Raw genomic sequence first — 18226 nt, forward strand, 5'->3', positions numbered from 1 at the left:
CAAGACTCTCAATAAAATCCAGAAAGTTAGCAACACAAGACAAATAAAGGACGGGATCAGAAACAGGCTTAGAGAGGGAAACTGATTCACCTAAGGTCCCACAGTAGGTTAGTGGAAGAGCCTGGAATAGAACTCCACTCTACTGAGTTCTAGTGAAGTGTCATGCCCTAACCATGAACCATACTGCTATTCTGAATTTGACATGTCCTCTGTGTACTTTTACTGAGATGAGTGAGGTGGCCAGCTATCTCCTGCATGAAGTTAGGCTGCCAAATAAACAAATAAAAAGTAGTAAAGACAATTTTTGCTAAAAACAGAAATTAAGATGAAAAACAATGTTTTGGCCTTAGGCCCTTATTTGAAGTTTTGGAAAACAGAACAAGCTTTTTCATTTTCCATTACCTGCAGAAAGCCTCATAGGCAAAACATTGCTTCTCATCTAATTTTCTGTCCCTCACATGTGTTTTAATAAAAACTTTTTTCTTTTTTCATTTAAAGCAACCTAATATAAATCATACCAGGACGTGACCAATAACAGTTTTACTAGGAGTATTAGTTTGGTTGAACAAAGCCCTTTCTGTGGCAAACTCTGTGGTAATTTGCTTGAGGTTTGGTGGGGGGGGGGGGAGATATTCGGATACATTATTTTCTTTTAACAATTATCATTTTGCATCAAAAGGTCATTTTATATAGGCAACCAAAAAGGTCGTCTAGTACAGTACCAGCTCGTTCCATCTAGGAAAGTGGCTACTGCATTAATGTGAAAAAATTTTAGTATTTAAAACTGCTGACTGTGATTGGCAAGAAATTTACTGTACATGGATTTAAAACTTTGATGTCAGCATTAGCAGTATTGTGGACTAGATTCTCATTTATGCTCAACCCCCTTTATATTGTGGAAAGGGCCTTTAAAGAGAGGGTATAAATGTCATTTATTCTATGTATAGTATTGTAAATGAGAATTTGGCCCTGTCCACGTTTCTCTCTCTCTCTCTCTTTGGTACTTAAATATATCTGAGTGCCTCACAGTCTTTAATGTATCTATCCTCACAAAACTCCTTCATGGTAGGGAGATGCTACTGTCCCAATTTTACAGATGGGAACTGAGGCACTGAGACACTTGCCTGGGCTTACACAAAGTCTTTGGTGGAGCAGAGAATTAGCAGTGATTGGTTTCAGAGTAACAGCCGTGTTAGTCTGTATTCGCAAAAAGAAAAGGAGTACTTGTGGCACCTTAGAGACTAACCAATTTATTTGAGCATGAGCTTTCGTGAGCTACAGCTCACTTCATCGGATGCAGTGATTGGTGAACTCTAAGAACTTGTGTAAATATATTTACAAGTTTATTAAAGTGGACTCAAAACAATCTGTGTATACCTCTCTCTTGGTGTGTGCGCGAGCACCTCTGTGTTTTTAAATGTGAGATTTTGGTAGGGTTATTTTGAAGGTGGAGAGCGTGATGTTGAAGAAGTGGATTTTATATTATGCACTGAAGGCCCGAAGGTTCGTGATCCTTCTGACCTTTTCTGGAAACAAGTTCCACAACTGTGGTCTGTTTGGAGAAAAAGTTCTATCTTGAGTGTGTTAGATTTGATCCTTAGGTTTCTGGTTCCATTGTTCATGTGGTACACCGCTGTTGTGGTAGGTCATGATCACACAGGGTAAATTGTCCCTGAGGAACCTGAGTCAGTCCATAGAGGACTTTGAAGATCAGGACCAAAGCCTTGAATTTGATCTTGAATTGAATGAAAAGCCATTGAAGAGAGAGCATCGTTCTGGGGTGTTGTGCTCCCAGCTCCCTGGGTTGCTGAGTCCTTCCCTTTCCTCAGTTAGATGCAACATTTCACATCCTGTGCAGGTCATAATGAAGGTCTATGTTTATCAGTGGGTGATCACTCAAAATTACAAATTATTTTCATTTCAGAGAGTTTCCTAGAGAAGTGGGGAGAGATGAGTTCGTGGAAATGCCCTTAAATAAAAGAATGTGTATTTGTTTTATTTTTCAGACACGGATATTAAAGAGCTAGAGGATGTCTTTGGACTTCACGGACAAATTGAGCACAAGTTGGACTTCCTCAGAAAGAACGTGCCAAAAGATATGAAGCTTGTGCTGATTGGTCATTCAATTGGTTGCTACATCACCCTTGAAATGATGAAGCGGGCATCGGAACTCCAGGTATGTCAGCCTTGGGGAAGGGAAGTGGTGTTGCTCAGCAGAGCATCCCCCACGCTTTGCATTTGATTAATCAACAAAGACAATAATATGATTCCACATCCTTTGTGTAGAAGCAGCATCCCCCCTACTTTCAGACCAAGTCTTATTAAAGTAAATGACATTCAGTTACTTTTCGTGAGTGTCTGACTCCAGAAAAGAAGAGAGTGATACAGAAATATATGCTCTGATTTTTCCACTGTAAAGCACCATGCGTAGCAATTTACACCCCTGCAAAAGAGGTATAGGGAACTGCTGCCAACTCAGAATAGTAGGAATTCCCTATTTGTGAGATGAGGTAGGTATTTGTGCAGGATTGATCTATCTCAAAGGATGCTATGAACGTTAATTAACTTGAGTAATCTGGTTTGGTAATTCAGTAGTAAATGTCATTATTGGCAGTGATGCTGTTTGATATGTTTACATTTTAATAATATTATGCAATATATAATTTGAATGGAAGATCACATAACATATATGCTGCTGCATGTCATGGATAAGGTGTTTTTTTTTTCATTAAGAGGGATACTACTAGCTAGTTTCAGGATCAACATGCACCTAATTAATGTGTTTTGAAAAGCCTATGGTAATATGTGTCAAAATGTTTGCATAATTTTTCAAAATTTCCTTGAATATTTATTTATTATTTAAACATCCACTACCAGTGCCATGAATTCAAATAATAACCAATAGAATAATAGCCTAGTAAAATGAGGGTCTGATTCAGTCTCAAATTGCTACTGTAATATAAATGTTTAAGAATAAGAATACTTAGGGCTTCCATAGTGCTTTCATAACATCAGAGCAATCTGCAAACATTAAACCTCACAAAATCCTAGTAAACCAGAAAAGTAAATATTTCCATTTTACAGAAAGAGAAACAAAGGCAGAATAGTTAACTGATTTGCACAAGGTTAGAAGGAGGTAGTGATGGTACTCGGACTGAAATTCCAGAGTTCCTTGCTAATAACCCTGTGCTGAGACCACTAGATATTTGATATCTGCATTGTGTTATTGCATGAGAACCCAAAACTCAAACTAACTAATAACAAAAATTGACATTTTTTAAGGGAAGTGTTATGGGTCAATCTGCTCTTATTGTCTGAAGATGAATAAAATGCTAAATGTAAATGAAAAAAAGCATAAATTGTGAAAAATGAATTAGAGATTTAAACATTTTTAATTATATAAAGTGTCAGTAGTAGTAGAGTTAGGACAGTCTTTCTTTTTAAATGAAATGCAAATGTACAAAAATTCTTGCTTTTCTGGCATAGACCTAGTTTAAGCAGAGAAGTTTGGATGTGTGAGAGGGGGAAGATCTCATATCTGGTGTTCACATTTTCCTTTATATATCAACATTTTCAGTGAGCTCCTTTGTGTCTAATGTTTTCTAGATAGCAAGTGACTTCAGGCAGGGACATTCCTTTGAATGTGAGTGCCTAGCATACTGTCAACTCTTAGCAATAAATCACAAGAATTAATAATAGTGAGATTCTTCACTTCCCCTCCTCCCAAATATTCACCTCTTCTTTTATATTAACTCCCTACCGGGACGGGAGCAGGAATGCAATGCTCATATATATATATATCCACTCACTTCTTCGTAACCATGTCCCCTCCCATTCAAGCTTTCCCCCCCCTCTAAAAGAAACAGCAATTTTTTCAAAAACTGAAACCTTAACTTAACCCAATCTAGTTCCACAGGCATAACTCATTCTGTGATTATAAACAAAGTTTTCTGAAGGAACTTGTGTAACTGTTTGTTTGTTTGTTTGTTTGTTTTGCAAGAAGGGAGTGTTCTAGAAAATATCAATTGCAGTAATTTGTCCAAAAATATCAACTTTTCTTTGCTCTCCATATGTATGATTTTATTACTCAAATTGTTTTATCTGGTTTCCATTAACTATGAATTGTTGAGTAATTTTTGTTGCACCTGGCCCGGTGGATACTGGCAGCATGATATTTGTCAATGTGTTGAAACGTAGGTATCTTTAGGACACTGAAACTGCACTGTGCAATGTGTGCTTGAAGTTAATCTATGACATGCTACATTTAAGATGCATTTAACAATAAAAAAATATTTGTGTAAGCCAGAGTGTTGTGCAACCTTTGTCCTTTTGCCAAAAATAAGTTAACTTATGTTTTATAATGTATGAAGTGTGATAATAAGAAACTTGTGTTTCCATCTCCCTTTTTATTTTTACTGGAATATTTGATTCCCACAAGATTTCAAGCACATATGTGTAGTTTAGTAGCTAGATCATTTGGTTTTATTTTTGTATAGTTCTTTTGTGATATTCCTTTATTGTATAAGTTTTTGGTTTGGTCTTAAATTCACTGCTTTTTATGAACCTTTCATTGCTCATGTTTTACTGTTCTGATCTGGAGCTTAATGTGTTGTATATATTCTAGCAGTTCACTAGTTTTTATATCCTTAGTGAATATTTAGCAGGTTTAATTTTTGGTACTTAGTTTAAAACACTGTCATAATCTAATCAAATATTGTCCTCTTTGTGAACAGTGATGGGAGAAACCTGATAGAATATGCTGGCAGGCATGAAAGGGAAGAAGTGAAATCTCAGTAGCATTGTCCTGCAGCCTCTCTTGCACTCCATGGTTGCCCCTCAGCCAGAACTCTGGAGGCTTTGAGCTGTGCTAGAGTTTGACATCAGAGCTAGGAATGGTATGGGGATATTGTCAGGGATCACCCTATCGCCACAGCTGCATCCCCTGCTGGCCTCAGTCCTCTTGTCAGAATTCCAAGTAGGAGTTTCTCTCTGTGTCCTCTGTGTGACTGCTACTGTGTAGTACGGGAGACTCTGCCAATGGTATCTCCAATGAGAAAATGCAGGGGTGGGAATAACCCTCCAAATGACTGCATTTTGCCCTTTTCTCCAGATGCTGAGTATCAGTATAAATGGATAGACAGTTAAATGAATGGCCTGGTTTATGGGTATGTATTTAAGAAGAGTCAAAGAGTACCCAAAGCAAGGAATAGGCTTTCCTTGTTAATGGATGTACGTATAAGTCTAAACAAATAAATATTTTTTTGAATTCTGCTAATCTCTTGGCCTCAGTGATACCTTGTAGTGGTGAGTTCCACAGGTTAATTGTGCACTGGGTAAAACGAAAAATGTGATTCCTTTTAGCAGTTTGTTCTGCTGCCTCTTTTTTTTTTTATTTGGATGGCCCTATATTCTTGTATTGGGGGGGAGAGAGAAAATGGGACAAGCTAATTTACCCTCACTGTGCCAGTCATTCCTTGGTGTTCATAGATTATAGGGCCAGAAGGAAACCACTGTGATCATTTATTCTGACCTTCTGAGTGACACAGACAATAGAACTTCTCTTTGAACTAGAACAAATGCCTTTACCATGACCCTTCTTGGTAGTCTTCTCCAGACAAAACAGACCCAGTCTTTTCTCTCGTGTGTGTGTGTGTGTGTGAGAGAGAGAGATGATGATGATGATGACCAGAACTGAACTCAAGTTTGAGGGCATCATTGATTGAAAACACTGTTATCCCATTCCATGTGCAAAGTACACCCCGCTCTTTATCCTGAGTGGTTACAGCTCATTTAGAATCCAGCAGCATGTCTGAGTAGTTCAAATTGTTTCTTCCAATGTATCTTCCATTACATTAGTCAACAATGAATTCACCCACCCTGATGCAGTCCAATAACCCTGCTTTGTTGAGTCTCTCTGACGTTTCTCCAGTCTTGACTAACTTAAGTAATTTTGTGCCATATGCAAATTTTGTTGCAGTTCATCCCCTTTTTCAGATCATTAATAAAATATCAAACATAGCTAATATGGATTGTTGAGCACCTCACTGTTACCTTTTGCAATGTTGAAAATTGATCCTTTATGCCCATTCTTTGTTTTCTGTCTCTTAACTAGTTTCTAGTGCATGAGTGAACTTTGCCTCTCACCCCATTATTAGTTACTTTTCTTCACAGTCTTGGGGACTTAATGGTCACAGAGGGAGGGATTGTATCTAAGACTTTGAAAATCCATATGCATCATTTCAACCAAATCTCCTGTGTCCATTATTTATGTATGTATTTTATTTATTTTTAATGCATCCAGAAAAATCAAGTAGATAAGAGAGGCACAATTTTCCTTTACAAAAGTCACTCTCTGATTATTCATGCTCATATTATGCTCATATAGATATTTTATCATTCCCTTTAATTTACCTGGTACTGAAAGAAGGCTTATTGGTCTACAATTCCAAGGTTGCTACTATCTTCTTTTTTCTTTTTCTAATAATGGGATATATATTACTGTCCATTCTTCCAGTTTAGAATCTGCCTTTAAGCCCAAGGAATCCAGCAGTTCTTAAAGTTCTTGAGAGCATTTAGGATTAAAATCAAACTTGGGCAACCAAAATGAATTCTTTCAAGTGAAATCTTCTGTATCCAAAGATTGGCCAGTCCAGCTGCCATGTAAGACAGAATGCCTGGTGTCACCAACATTCCCTTCAAATCTCAGTCCCTCCTCGATATATCTTTTCCTCTTGTATGTGCCTGCTCACAGCCATTTTGTGACACATTTCATTGGAAGAGGACACCTTTGCCCATGCCCCTTCTGATGAGACCTCCAGAACCTCCTTAGCCTTTGCCACTCTCTTTAGTGGTGTAGGGTTTTACACTCTCTTAGGGCAGACTGTAGCAAATTGCCTGTACAACAGACTTTATTAAAAAATATGGAGAAAATTATAGTAAAAGAAAATAAATGGTTTGCATAACAGTATGTATAGATTTGCACTCATCAGCTAAGTGAAAGCATCAATTAGAAATAAAAGAAGCAGCTGGGGAAAAAGGGGGAAACAGCAATTAATTTAAATTAGAATTCAATGAATTTAAATTAGAATCTATAAAGTATAGAAAATTGGGAAGCTGAAGATATCAGAGAAAAATGAATGGCTGGGAAGGCTAAGGCCAATAAAGAGGAGTTTTAGTGTATTAGAAACAACAGAAATCTTATCAATGGTTTAGGCCTGTTTTTGGATGGAGATGGTAAAAAGATGCAGAAAAGGCAGAAATGTTCAGTAAATATTTCTGTTTTGTATTTGGAAAAGCAGAATGATGTGCTTGTATCACGTGAAGATGATGAAGTACTTTCTAGTCCATCAGTAACCAAGAAGGATGCTAAACATAATCTACTAAGGATAAATATTTTAAAATCTGAGGGCCCCAGTAACTTTCACTCAAGAATCTTAAAAGAGCTGGCTTAGGATTTCTTATCTGCTGATATTAATTTTTTAATAAATCTTGGAATAACAAGTAAATTCCAGAAGACTGGAAGAGTGCTAATGTTAAATCAGTATTAAATCAATATTTAAAAAGGGGCAAGTAGGATGATCTGGGTGTGAAATCATTTCCAGGCAATACACGGTTTTATTAATAAAAAATTGGCTGTCGATTAATTGCAGTTAACTCATGTGATTAACTAAAAAAATTAATTGCGATTAAAAAATTAATCACAATCACAGTTTTAATTTCACTGCTAAACAATAGAATATCAATTGAAATTTATTGAATATTTTGGATGTTTTTCCACTTTTTCGTTTATATATTGTATTCAGTGTTGTAATTGAAATCAAAGTGTATATTATTTTTATTACAAATATTTGCACTGTAAAATGATAAAATAAATAGTATTTTTCAGTTCACTCATACAAGTGTTTGATAACGATCCAAAGCAGCGCGGACCGACACCTGTTCATTTTCATTTGTATGCCCCTTCATGCTTCAGCCACCATTCCAAAGAACATGCTTCCATGCTGGTGATGCTCATTTAAAAAAAATGTGTTAATTAAATTTGTGACTGAACTCCTTGTGGGGAGAATTCTATGTCTCCTGCTCCGTTTTACCCACATTCTGCCATATATTTCATGTCATAGCAGTCTCGGATGGTGACCCAGTGCATGTTCATTTTAAGAACACTTTCACTGGAAATTTGACAAAATGCAAAGAAGATACCAATGTGAGATTTGTAAAAATAGCTACAGCACTCAACCCAAGGTTTAAGAATCTGAAGTGCCTTCCAAAATCTGAGAGGGACAGGGTGTGGAGCATGCTTTCATAAATCTTAAAAGAGCAACACTTTGATGCGGAAACTACAGAACCTGAACCACCAAAAAAAAAAAAATCAATCTTCTGCTGGTGGCATCTGACTCAGATAATGAAAATGAACCTGTGTCGATCCGCTCTGCTTTGGATTGTTATCGAGCAGAACCCATCATCAGCATGGATGCATGTCCTCTGGAATGGTGGATGAAGCATGAACTCTCTTTAGCGCATCTGGCACGTAAATATCTTGCGACACCGGCTACAAAAGCATCATGCAAATACCTGTTCTCACTTTTTGGTGACATTGTAAATAAGAAGCGGGCAGCAATATCTCCTGTAAATGTAAACTAACTTGTTTGTCTGAGCAATTGGCTGAACATTAAGTAGGATTGAGTGGACTTGCAGGCTCTAAAATGTTGCGTAGTTTTATTTTTGAATGTAGTTTTTTTGTACATAATTTACATTTGTAAGTTCAACTTTCATGATAAAGAGATTGCACTATAATACTTGTATTAGGTGAATTGAAAAATATGATTTCTTTTTGTTTTTTTACAGTGCAAATAATTGTAATCAAAATATAAAGTAAGCACTGTACACTTTGTATTCTGTGTTGTAACTGAAATCAATATATTTGAAAATGTAGAAAACATCCAAAAATATTTAAATAAATGGTATTCTATTGTTTAAGAGTGTGATTAATCGCGGTTAATTTTTTTAATCGCTTGACAGCCCTATAATAAATTAGAGGATAGGAATATAATTAATGCCTGTCAACATGGTTTCATGAAAAATAGGTCTTGTCATACAAACCTGATTTCATTTTTTACAGGATTACAAGTTGGACTGATAAAGGTAACGACTTAAATGTACTATGCTTGCATTTTTGTAAGGCATTTGACTTAATACTGCATGAGATTCTGATTTTAAGATTTAGCACTCCACAGTATCACGGCACACATTAAATGAATTAAGAACTGGTTAACTGACAGTTCTCAAAAAGCAGCCGTCAGTGGGCAGAGTCATCATCAAATGAGGATTGTTGTGGGGTGTGCCTGTCCTGTAGAGTCCCCTTTTTGACCTAGTGGGGTGCTGCAGGCACTCCCTGCCTTGGTTTCCCTTCTCACAGAGCCCTTTAAGAACTCCACACAATCCAGATGAGTGTGAAACAAAAGTTCCCTGCTGGGGTTCTACTTCATTAAATCCCAAAATAACCTTGAAATAAAGTCTTCCCCGCCCTTGGGCTCAGGGATCGCACAGCCCTCTTCCTTGAGGCCTGTGGTCTCTGGGAAGGGTTCTCTCTCTGGAGAGCTTGTCCTTCTCTCTGAGCACCCTCCCTGCAACTGAGCCCTGGTGGCCTTTTTTCAGGCCCAGGTGGTCATTGTTTAATACAAGTAGGAGTAGAGAGGTTACCTCTGTATTTGGCATTGGTGTAACCACTGCTGGAATACTGTGTCCAGACATGGTATCCACAATTCGAAAAGGATGTTGATAAATTGGAGTGGGTTCAGAGAAGAGCCATGAGAATAATTAATGGATTAGAAAACTTGTCTTATCGTTATAGATTCAAGGATAGTATAACAAAGAGAAGGTTGTAGGGGGAGTTGATTACAGTCTGTAAGTACCTATACTGGGAACAAATATTTAAAAATGGGCTCTTCAGTCTAGCAAACAAAGGTGTAAGATAATACAGTGGCTGGAAATTGAAGCTAGACAAATTTAGGCTGGAATTAAGATGTAAATTTTTAACGGTGAGAGTAATTAACTATTGGAACAATTTACTCTGGGTCATGGTGATTCTCCATTGCTGACCATTTTTAAATCAAGATTGGATGTTTTTCTAAAAGATAGGTCCTAGGAATTATTTTGGGGATGTTCTATGGCCTCTGTTACAGGGGAGGTCATACCCACAGGAGGACTGTATCCTGGGAAGCAGTGAGTCTTGAAAGAGTGTAGGGGATATGGTAGACATTAACTCAACATGAGCTCCCACAGTTGTGCTGTGGCAAAAAGGAATAATGTGATCCCTGGATGTAAAAAAGGGGAATAATGAGTAAAAGGGAGATGATTTTAATTCTGCATATGTCACTGATGAAACAATACAGGACGACTGTGTACTGTTTGAGTATCCACATTTTAAAAAAGATGTTGAAAAACTGGAGAGGATGCAGGAAAGAGCCACAAAATTATTCCAGAGCTGCAGAAAATGCCTTGCAGTGAGAGAGCTCATGCTGTTTAATTTCTCAAAAAGAAGATTGAGAGGTGAATTGACAGACCTACTTCTGTCTCCACACACAGAACTGCTCCTTTTGTTCCTCAGTAACAGCCTGAACCTTCTTCCATTGAAGTCAGTGGCAAATTTCCCATTGACTTCAGTGGGAGCAGGATTGGGTCATAACAGAGGTAAATAAAAAGTTAGTCACAATTCCTTTGCCAAGTGATGTATTATGATACAAAATTCAATCCACTGACCCCTTGAGTTAATAATTTAGACTCAATTGTGTTGAAAGCCTGATTATGAAGTTGGGAAGTATTTTCATAATGACAGGAAAGAAAGAAGTCACCACAATATTAAATAAGGGCCTCTTATGAGAAAACAAAATTCTTTAGTATAGAATTGCTGGAAATCCAAGAGGGACTACAGGATCAAAAGAGGGAAATTTATTAACAATACGTGAACTGCTAGAATTATCCTTATGTGAGTGTCTGACCTTCGAAATAATGACAGAATGTTATCAGCAACATGGAAGGATAGGCGGAAAGAGTGTAAGGGTCATGGGGTTTTTATTTTTCTGATGAGATTATGACCTGTGAACATAAGCCAACAGGCACGTGGTGCCATCATTATAGAAAACATTTTCTGAAAGGAAACTTTAGCTTAGCCAGTGTAAGAGTTCTCTGAATGAATCATATAGTTTGAGAACCAGACAGCAGCTGAAAAGCTGCAAAAGAGGCAAAGCAAGCTCATGACTGACAGAAAACACGAACACAGGTTTTGATCCCACTTTTGAGGTTTTCACTTCGTACAAGGGGTTTGTAGTCACTGCATAGAGTCTAATTCAGTTATGGTGATCAACGTTTACCATAGTCAGTTGTAATGATCACTTTCAGGAAACTTAGACTTCATTGACAGGTTTGCTTTTGATTGATGGTTACAAAGCTTCTATTGCACTCACAAAACACATTTATCTCTGCCCTTTTTACTGCCTTTTGAACGGTGTCTCTGCAGGAGTAGGCCTGTCTCAGACTTAAAGCATGGCAAAGAGTTCTGGGTAAGCATTTCCTCAAAAGAAGCATCTCTTCTTATGCTGGGGGAACATGCCGGCTGTACTGTGTAGATCTGTGCATCATGTGCTGGAACACTGACATGGGAGAAATAAATTAATAGATTTTCTTGGCTTACACAGACTTGTTATATTTGATTTATACCGAAATGAGAAGTGAGAGACTCCTAACCAAGGACCATAGCTGATAGGTAAGAAAGAGACTTGACCATAGGTGCTCAGATACTATAGTGAAAGCCATGGTCTGAAAATATAGGGCGAATAGATAAGGAGACTGTAGTTTCATATTGAATTTATGTTACTGCAATGTTAAAAAAAAATTAAGGAAATGAAAAGGGGGGGAAAGAAAGCACTAAATGAAAAGGAAAAACAGAAAACAATAAGGAATAGTTTAACGTAAACCCAGTGACAGCAGACACAGAATTGTTTCACAGATCAAAGTAGAAATAATATTTAACAAACATTTCAAGAGAGGGGATTGCATAAAATAGCAAATAAAATTGCAATTGGAAAAACCATAACAAAACGTAGTGTAAAGCTAGAGAAAGGAAAGGAGCATTTTTATAATCCTTCTCTCCATCATGCCAGATAAATTCAGCATATTTTAAAACTTTAATGTTGGGCTGCTATATACCCATCCCCTTCCCATTATCAGCAGCCAGTAGGAAATTGAATGAGGAAAAGGGGAGGTTACAGAAACTAACACAATTTGACCCTGATTCAACAAAGCACTTGAGCAGAGACTTAGGCACATGCTTAAGAATGTTGCTGAATTGGAAACTTTGTATTATATCTGTCACTTTTCAGCAATACCCGTTATCAAGTCTGGGTAAATGACAAATCTTTGAGAATCCTTGAAAGTAGGTGCAGGTGGACTGAGCCTGTCATTACACTAAAACTTAGCGCAGTTGGTGACCAACTATCACATCTGCAGATGCTGCAAAATCTACTTTGACAAAGGTATGAGGAGTATATTCTCCCACAGACTTCAGTTTGTTTATTTTGCCCATAAGCAGCAGAGTAGGTGCTGAGAGGAACAGTCATTCAACCAAGCTGCGAGATCCTAGTGCAATCCTTCATCTATCTGGAAATAGCAAGAACTAATGTTAGGTGATTTATTAAATCTGCCCAAATATAACAAATAAAATGTTAAGATCCTTGAAGCATCTACGGAGTAAAAGCTCCTGCAAAGGTTTGTGGAGGAATTTGGGCAAATATTATGGAAGATGAGGGAAAACGACCTGCATACGAAAATCCAGGACAAACATAAAGCTATCCTATTTGGGGAAAAGGCAGAAAGCAAGAACAAGCTTTCGAGAGCTCACAGCCAGCAAAGACTTCTTAGAGAGAGACCACCTGCTGACCAAAACAGATAAATTTATGAGATCTCTCAAAGCTAAATTAAAATCCCACAAGAACTAAGAGACCTTTATAAGTGAAAGGCAAACAGCAATATGACATGGATGAGATTATCAGTACCTTCAACAGACTCCTACAGCCGGATACTTTCAATAGTACTAAATGGTAGATCCTGCAACCTTGAAGGCCTCAATCCTACTCCCTTGAACTAAAAAATGTGTCAAGGAATTTGCTGTGTTTTCTCATATTTCACAATCAGCAGTCATGCAGGGCTGGTTATGTAAGCGTCAGTGACTACAGATTCTCTCTCTGGGTGAATATGCATAGTCTGAACTCATCCAAATTACCACATTCTCTATATAGTTCTCTCCATGAAAAGACTTTCTCCCTTACAAAGGAATGAAAAAATTGCAGTCAGATGACAAAAGAATGTGAAGTCAGTGAACTCCTTCAAGTACATGAAATAATTTCAGAGGACTCCAAATGTGGCAAGAGATAGACAGACCTGTTTAGAAGAGAAACGAATACATACTGATACTATATTTTACCAATGTAATATGCCTAAGGATGGAGTTAGCCAAATCTATCCCTAGTGCTTTCATTAGGGATAGGTGTGGCTCCAACTCCTGAGACTCTGAAGAATAACATCCAGAGTTGAAATTTCTGTCCTCAAAACCTGAGTCACACGATCCATTGTCAGTCAGGAAATTAAGCCTATTGAGAACAGTTCCCACCTGTTCTCTATGGAGGTGTAAGAACATTGAATAGCAGCTCACTGGTGTCCTTAATGCTCACAAATTCTATCTCTGGGTGGGGAGAGAAGACTTCATGCTGATATATAATGCAAGCACTAGTCACTAAACATAGCACAGGCAAGAGTTCACAAATAAACTGTGGCCAGTTGTATTTAACTCCCTATTATTTCAATTATGCACACTGGTATATTATCTGATTTCTTCTAAAATGGTACAGGAGGCTGTTTGCTTTAAAATTTCTAAAGAATTTAAACCAATGCTGTTGCCTAAAGGTTTGCACTTTCTGCTGTGGCAAACTGTAGCTCAGAGAGCTTTAGAGGCACAGGTCTCCTTTCTGTTTGAGTACTGCTTAAAATGCTAATTTGGGGCTTATTCTCAGTAAGTGGTGCTCTGCCAGTGCAAAGAGAACTACTGTGTAGTTCCATCCACATGCTTCTGGAGGCGGGAATACACAGATTTTGGCCTGGTAAAACCCAGTTTTGTCAGCCCAACTCCCAGGCTCCTTGCTTTAAGCTGCTTCTACAGGGTTGGAGTTTCCTTCAGTCTTTGGATTTTCCACCTTTCCCTCCTTCCCATGGTGAAGGGACTGCTGGGTCATGGAATGGCTGGAGTATCCTCCACAGGGTAGCTCTAAAACCCAGCAAGAGAATGTTTCCCTGTATACCTGCGCTAAGTTTGCCCAGCTCACAGTCAGGTTACTCAGACTGGGCACTAGGCAGCGGATTTGTTGTTCATGCTATCTATGCAGCTGACTGGAACTCAGTGGCTGTTTGTTGAGTGGCAGTAGTACTTACTGTGTTCTTAGGTTCAAACAGTTCTCTGTAGAGACCCTAGTAGGCATAGGTATCTACGACCTAAATCTGTTCTTGCCTGGAACTGGGTAGTTGGCTAGAAGCGGTGGAACGTAAGGGTCAGGTGACCATTGTAATAAATTTCAGTGTAGTTTGGAAATACAAACCATTAAGACTAGGAGTATATAGAACTCTTAAAGCTTCATATTAAGAAGGGATTACCTGCTTCAACTGTGCCTTTGTTGTACACCCTCTGAGTCTTGGCTGACAAGATCTTAAACTTCTAACCCAAATCTCACTGTCCCCCTAAACATAAAGTAAAGAGTTGGGTAATATTTGGAGTTCTTCAGGCTACTTGTCAGGAGTTCCTTCCTGATGCTGTGTTCCAAAGACAGTTTTCTTAAAATTAATCTGGACTCAGAATGATTTGTTTTATTCTCCTCACTAATGTTTCAAGCTATGTTTCCATTACACATCACCAGAACACAATTGCTCTGATTATGCTGTCCAAATGGAAGCTGCAGTTCATCATGTCGTCAACACTTGAGGTGAGCAATTTAGTCCTGTATTTGCCTGGTTGCGTTTAGCACCAGAACAAAAAAAAATTAGATAGAAAAGCAATGAGGATGAAGACGGCAAAATGATTGTAAATGAGTGGACAGAAAATATATATAGATAGATAGATAGATATATTTTTAAAAGTAAACTAGAGACCCCTCATGTTAAATCCATTCCTCTTGCAATGCTCTGAGAGAAGCAGATCAAGAACCACAACTATATGTCTTATCACCTAGCTCCTGCCCACCTCTGTTGAACACCAAGAAGGTAGTCCAGGAGAAGGTTACAATAATGTGGAATCAGGATTAAAAGGATATGGGTGTTTTAAATAAATTTTGAAATGTTAAATGACTAGTTCCTAGATATTGCTCTGGGCCTACAGTTGAAGACAGTAACTGCTTTCTAACCTACGCTGCCAAATGTCTCTTCTTGAATGATTTTTACATTGGTGAAACAGCCATTCAACCTGTACCCTATCCTGCCAAGGTAGTGAACACCTCCTATAGTGTTGAGTGTCCTCGACTCCCAGTGAGTACTCTTAGAACCTTGCATGATCAGATCCCAAATTAGGAAAGCTTATTGCTAACAAACTGATATCTGACAGAGCGGTAATAAAAGACAATGCTTGATGAGTTATATAAAGGTGATGCTGAATGTTAGGGATAAATGTGTAAAACATTAACAGAAAGCTACAGTTGTATCCATAAGAAGAGAGCTAGCATGGGAGTACAAGGTTTTGTTTTATCCCTGATTGATAACATGTTTAAGAGATAATGTGCAAGGTCAAGAGTAGTAATCTGTTCATTAATTTACATCAGGCTGCCTTTGGTAAGAAACCCTGGAAAAAACAGAAAGAGAGGTTTATTTAAAAGGACTTTGTGGGAATTGTCTTAGATTCATGGACTTTAAGGTCAGAAAGGACCATCATGATCATTTAGACTGATCTCCTATACATTGTAGGCCACAGAACCTCACCTATCCACTCCTATAATAGACTCTGGCTGAGTTACTGAAGTTCTCAAATCATGGTTTAAAGACGTCAAGTTACAGAGAATCCACCTAAACCTGCAAGTGACCCATGCCCCATACTGCAGAGGAATGCGAACCCTCCCCCCACGCTCTCTGCCAATCTCACCTGGGGGAAAATTCCTTCCCGACCCCAAATATAGTGATCAGTTAGACCCTGAGCATGTGGGCAAGACCCACCAGCCGGACACCTGGGAAAGAATTCTCTGTAGTAACTCAGAGCCCTCCCCCTCTCTTCACCCTGCCCACTTTAAATTACAACCTGTATACTTCCTGTAATCATGGCTATGGTTCATTTATTTGTGTGTAGAAGCAATGTGATAAGCAAGATATTTGTATGTGTGTGCTTACACACAGTGTAGAAAAATAGGAAAAATACTGTTAAGAGCCTCTTGAATCTAATTTTTGAAAACATTTATGTTTGTTGCATTGCTAAGGGAAACCTCTGATTTCAAATAAATCTCAAAAAAATAATTCTGGAATGTTACAAGACACTGAAATAACCAAACAGAAAAACAGAAAAGGAGTAAAATAGTAACTGAAAACCAGAATCTGTGATCATCCATCAAAAATCCATCTGAAACCTAATAATGAAAAATCCAGCTTAAACCAATCCTATTCAGCCTATTCATAAATGATCTGGAGAAAGGGGTAAATGGTGAGGTGGCAAAGTTTGCAGATGATACTAAACTGCTCAAGGTAGTTAAAACCAAAGCAGACAGTGAAGAAGTTCAAAAAGATCTTACAAAACTAAGTAATTGGGCAACAAAATGGCAAATGAAATTTAATGTGGACAAATGTAAAGTAATGCACATTGGAACAAATAACCCCAATTATACATACAATACATACGATGGGGGCTAATTTAGCTACAACTAATCAGGAGAAAGATCTTGGACATCATGGATAGTTAAGACGGAGAATATCTTATTGTCCTTATATAAATCCATGGTACACCCACATCTTGAATACTGCATACAGATGTGGTCCCCTCATCTCAAAAAAGATATACTGGCATTAGAAAAGGTTCAGAAAAGGGCAACTAAAATGATTAGGAGTTTGGAACGGGTCCCATATGAGGAGAGATTAAAGAGGCTAGGACTTTCGGCTTGGAAAAAGAAGAGACTAAAGGGGGGGATATGATAGAAGTATATAAAATCATGAGGGGTATGGAGAAAATGAATAAGGAAAAGTTATTTACTTGTTCCCATAATATAAGAACTAGGGGTCACCAAATGAAATTAATGGGTAGCAGGTTTAAAATAAATAAAAGGAAGTTCTTCACACAGTGTACAGTCAACCTGTGGAACTCCTTGCCTGAGGAGGTTGTGAAGGCTAGGACTATAAAAGGGTTTAAAAGAGAACTGGATAAATTCATGGAGGTTAAGTCCATTAATGGCTGTTAGCCAGGATGGGTAAGGAATGGTGTCCCTAGCCTCTGTTTGTCAGAGAGTGGAGATGGATGGCAGGAGAGAGATCACTTGATCATTACCTGTTAGGTTCACCCCCTCTGGGGCACCTGGCATTGGCCACTGTCGGTAGACAGGATACTGGGCTCGATGGACCTTTGGTTTGACCCAGTATGGCCATTCTTATGTATTGAAGGGGAAATGAAGACCTGAAAATAAAAAGAGGTCTAGAATGGCAAATGGTAAAACAGGATTTATTAAGGCCTGTAGATTTTTACAGATTTGTTCATCAAACCTTGTTGTCTTTGATCTCCAAATATTTGGATCCATATTTTAATAACTAAATCAGATAGTTCCACAAAAAAATGAAGGTATCCTAAACGCAGAGCACGAGGTGAGTAAATGTGACAAACCATTAGAACTTTATGGCCAAGATTTTCAAGAGTACAGCCCCCAGAATTGCAGCCAGATTTACCGCTTATGCTGGGTACTGAGCATTTTTGAGAAGTGTCACAACAGGTACTGCTGGGTGTTGAGCTCTTTTGAAAATCTGGCCCTATATCTAGTAAATGCCCAAAATTCAGTGTTGAGGCATGCTATGTATGTCTGGGAATTGTTGTTTTTCTGCATTTAATATGTTTTCACAGAAATCGGATAGCGCCAGCATTCTGCACTTTTTATATGAAATTGAAATTGATTTAAAGAGAAGGGGGAAGAGGCAATTAAGACAAAATTCTCCCAGACACTGAACACACTCT

At 38.1% G+C, this 18226-nt stretch overlaps 1 protein-coding gene across 10 annotated transcripts in view; it reads left to right on the forward strand.

Annotated features, from left to right (window-relative positions):
• The window catches only part of LDAH (lipid droplet associated hydrolase), a 176441-nt gene that overhangs the window by 72112 nt on the left and 86103 nt on the right, over window positions 1-18226 (forward strand). For all 10 annotated transcript variants that reach the window (XR_007355975.2, XM_075126395.1, XM_075126394.1 and 7 more), the window contains one exon: window positions 2007-2176. Coding sequence is in view for 9 of the 10 variants with exons in the window: in XM_075126395.1 (XP_074982496.1) it covers window positions 2007-2176 (170 nt within the window). In the remaining variant the exon portion in view is untranslated. The remainder of the gene's footprint in view (window positions 1-2006; window positions 2177-18226) is intronic.

This window comes from Caretta caretta, chromosome 3, assembly GCF_965140235.1.
Source record: "Caretta caretta isolate rCarCar2 chromosome 3, rCarCar1.hap1, whole genome shotgun sequence".
Lineage (NCBI taxonomy): Eukaryota > Metazoa > Chordata > Testudines > Cheloniidae > Caretta > Caretta caretta.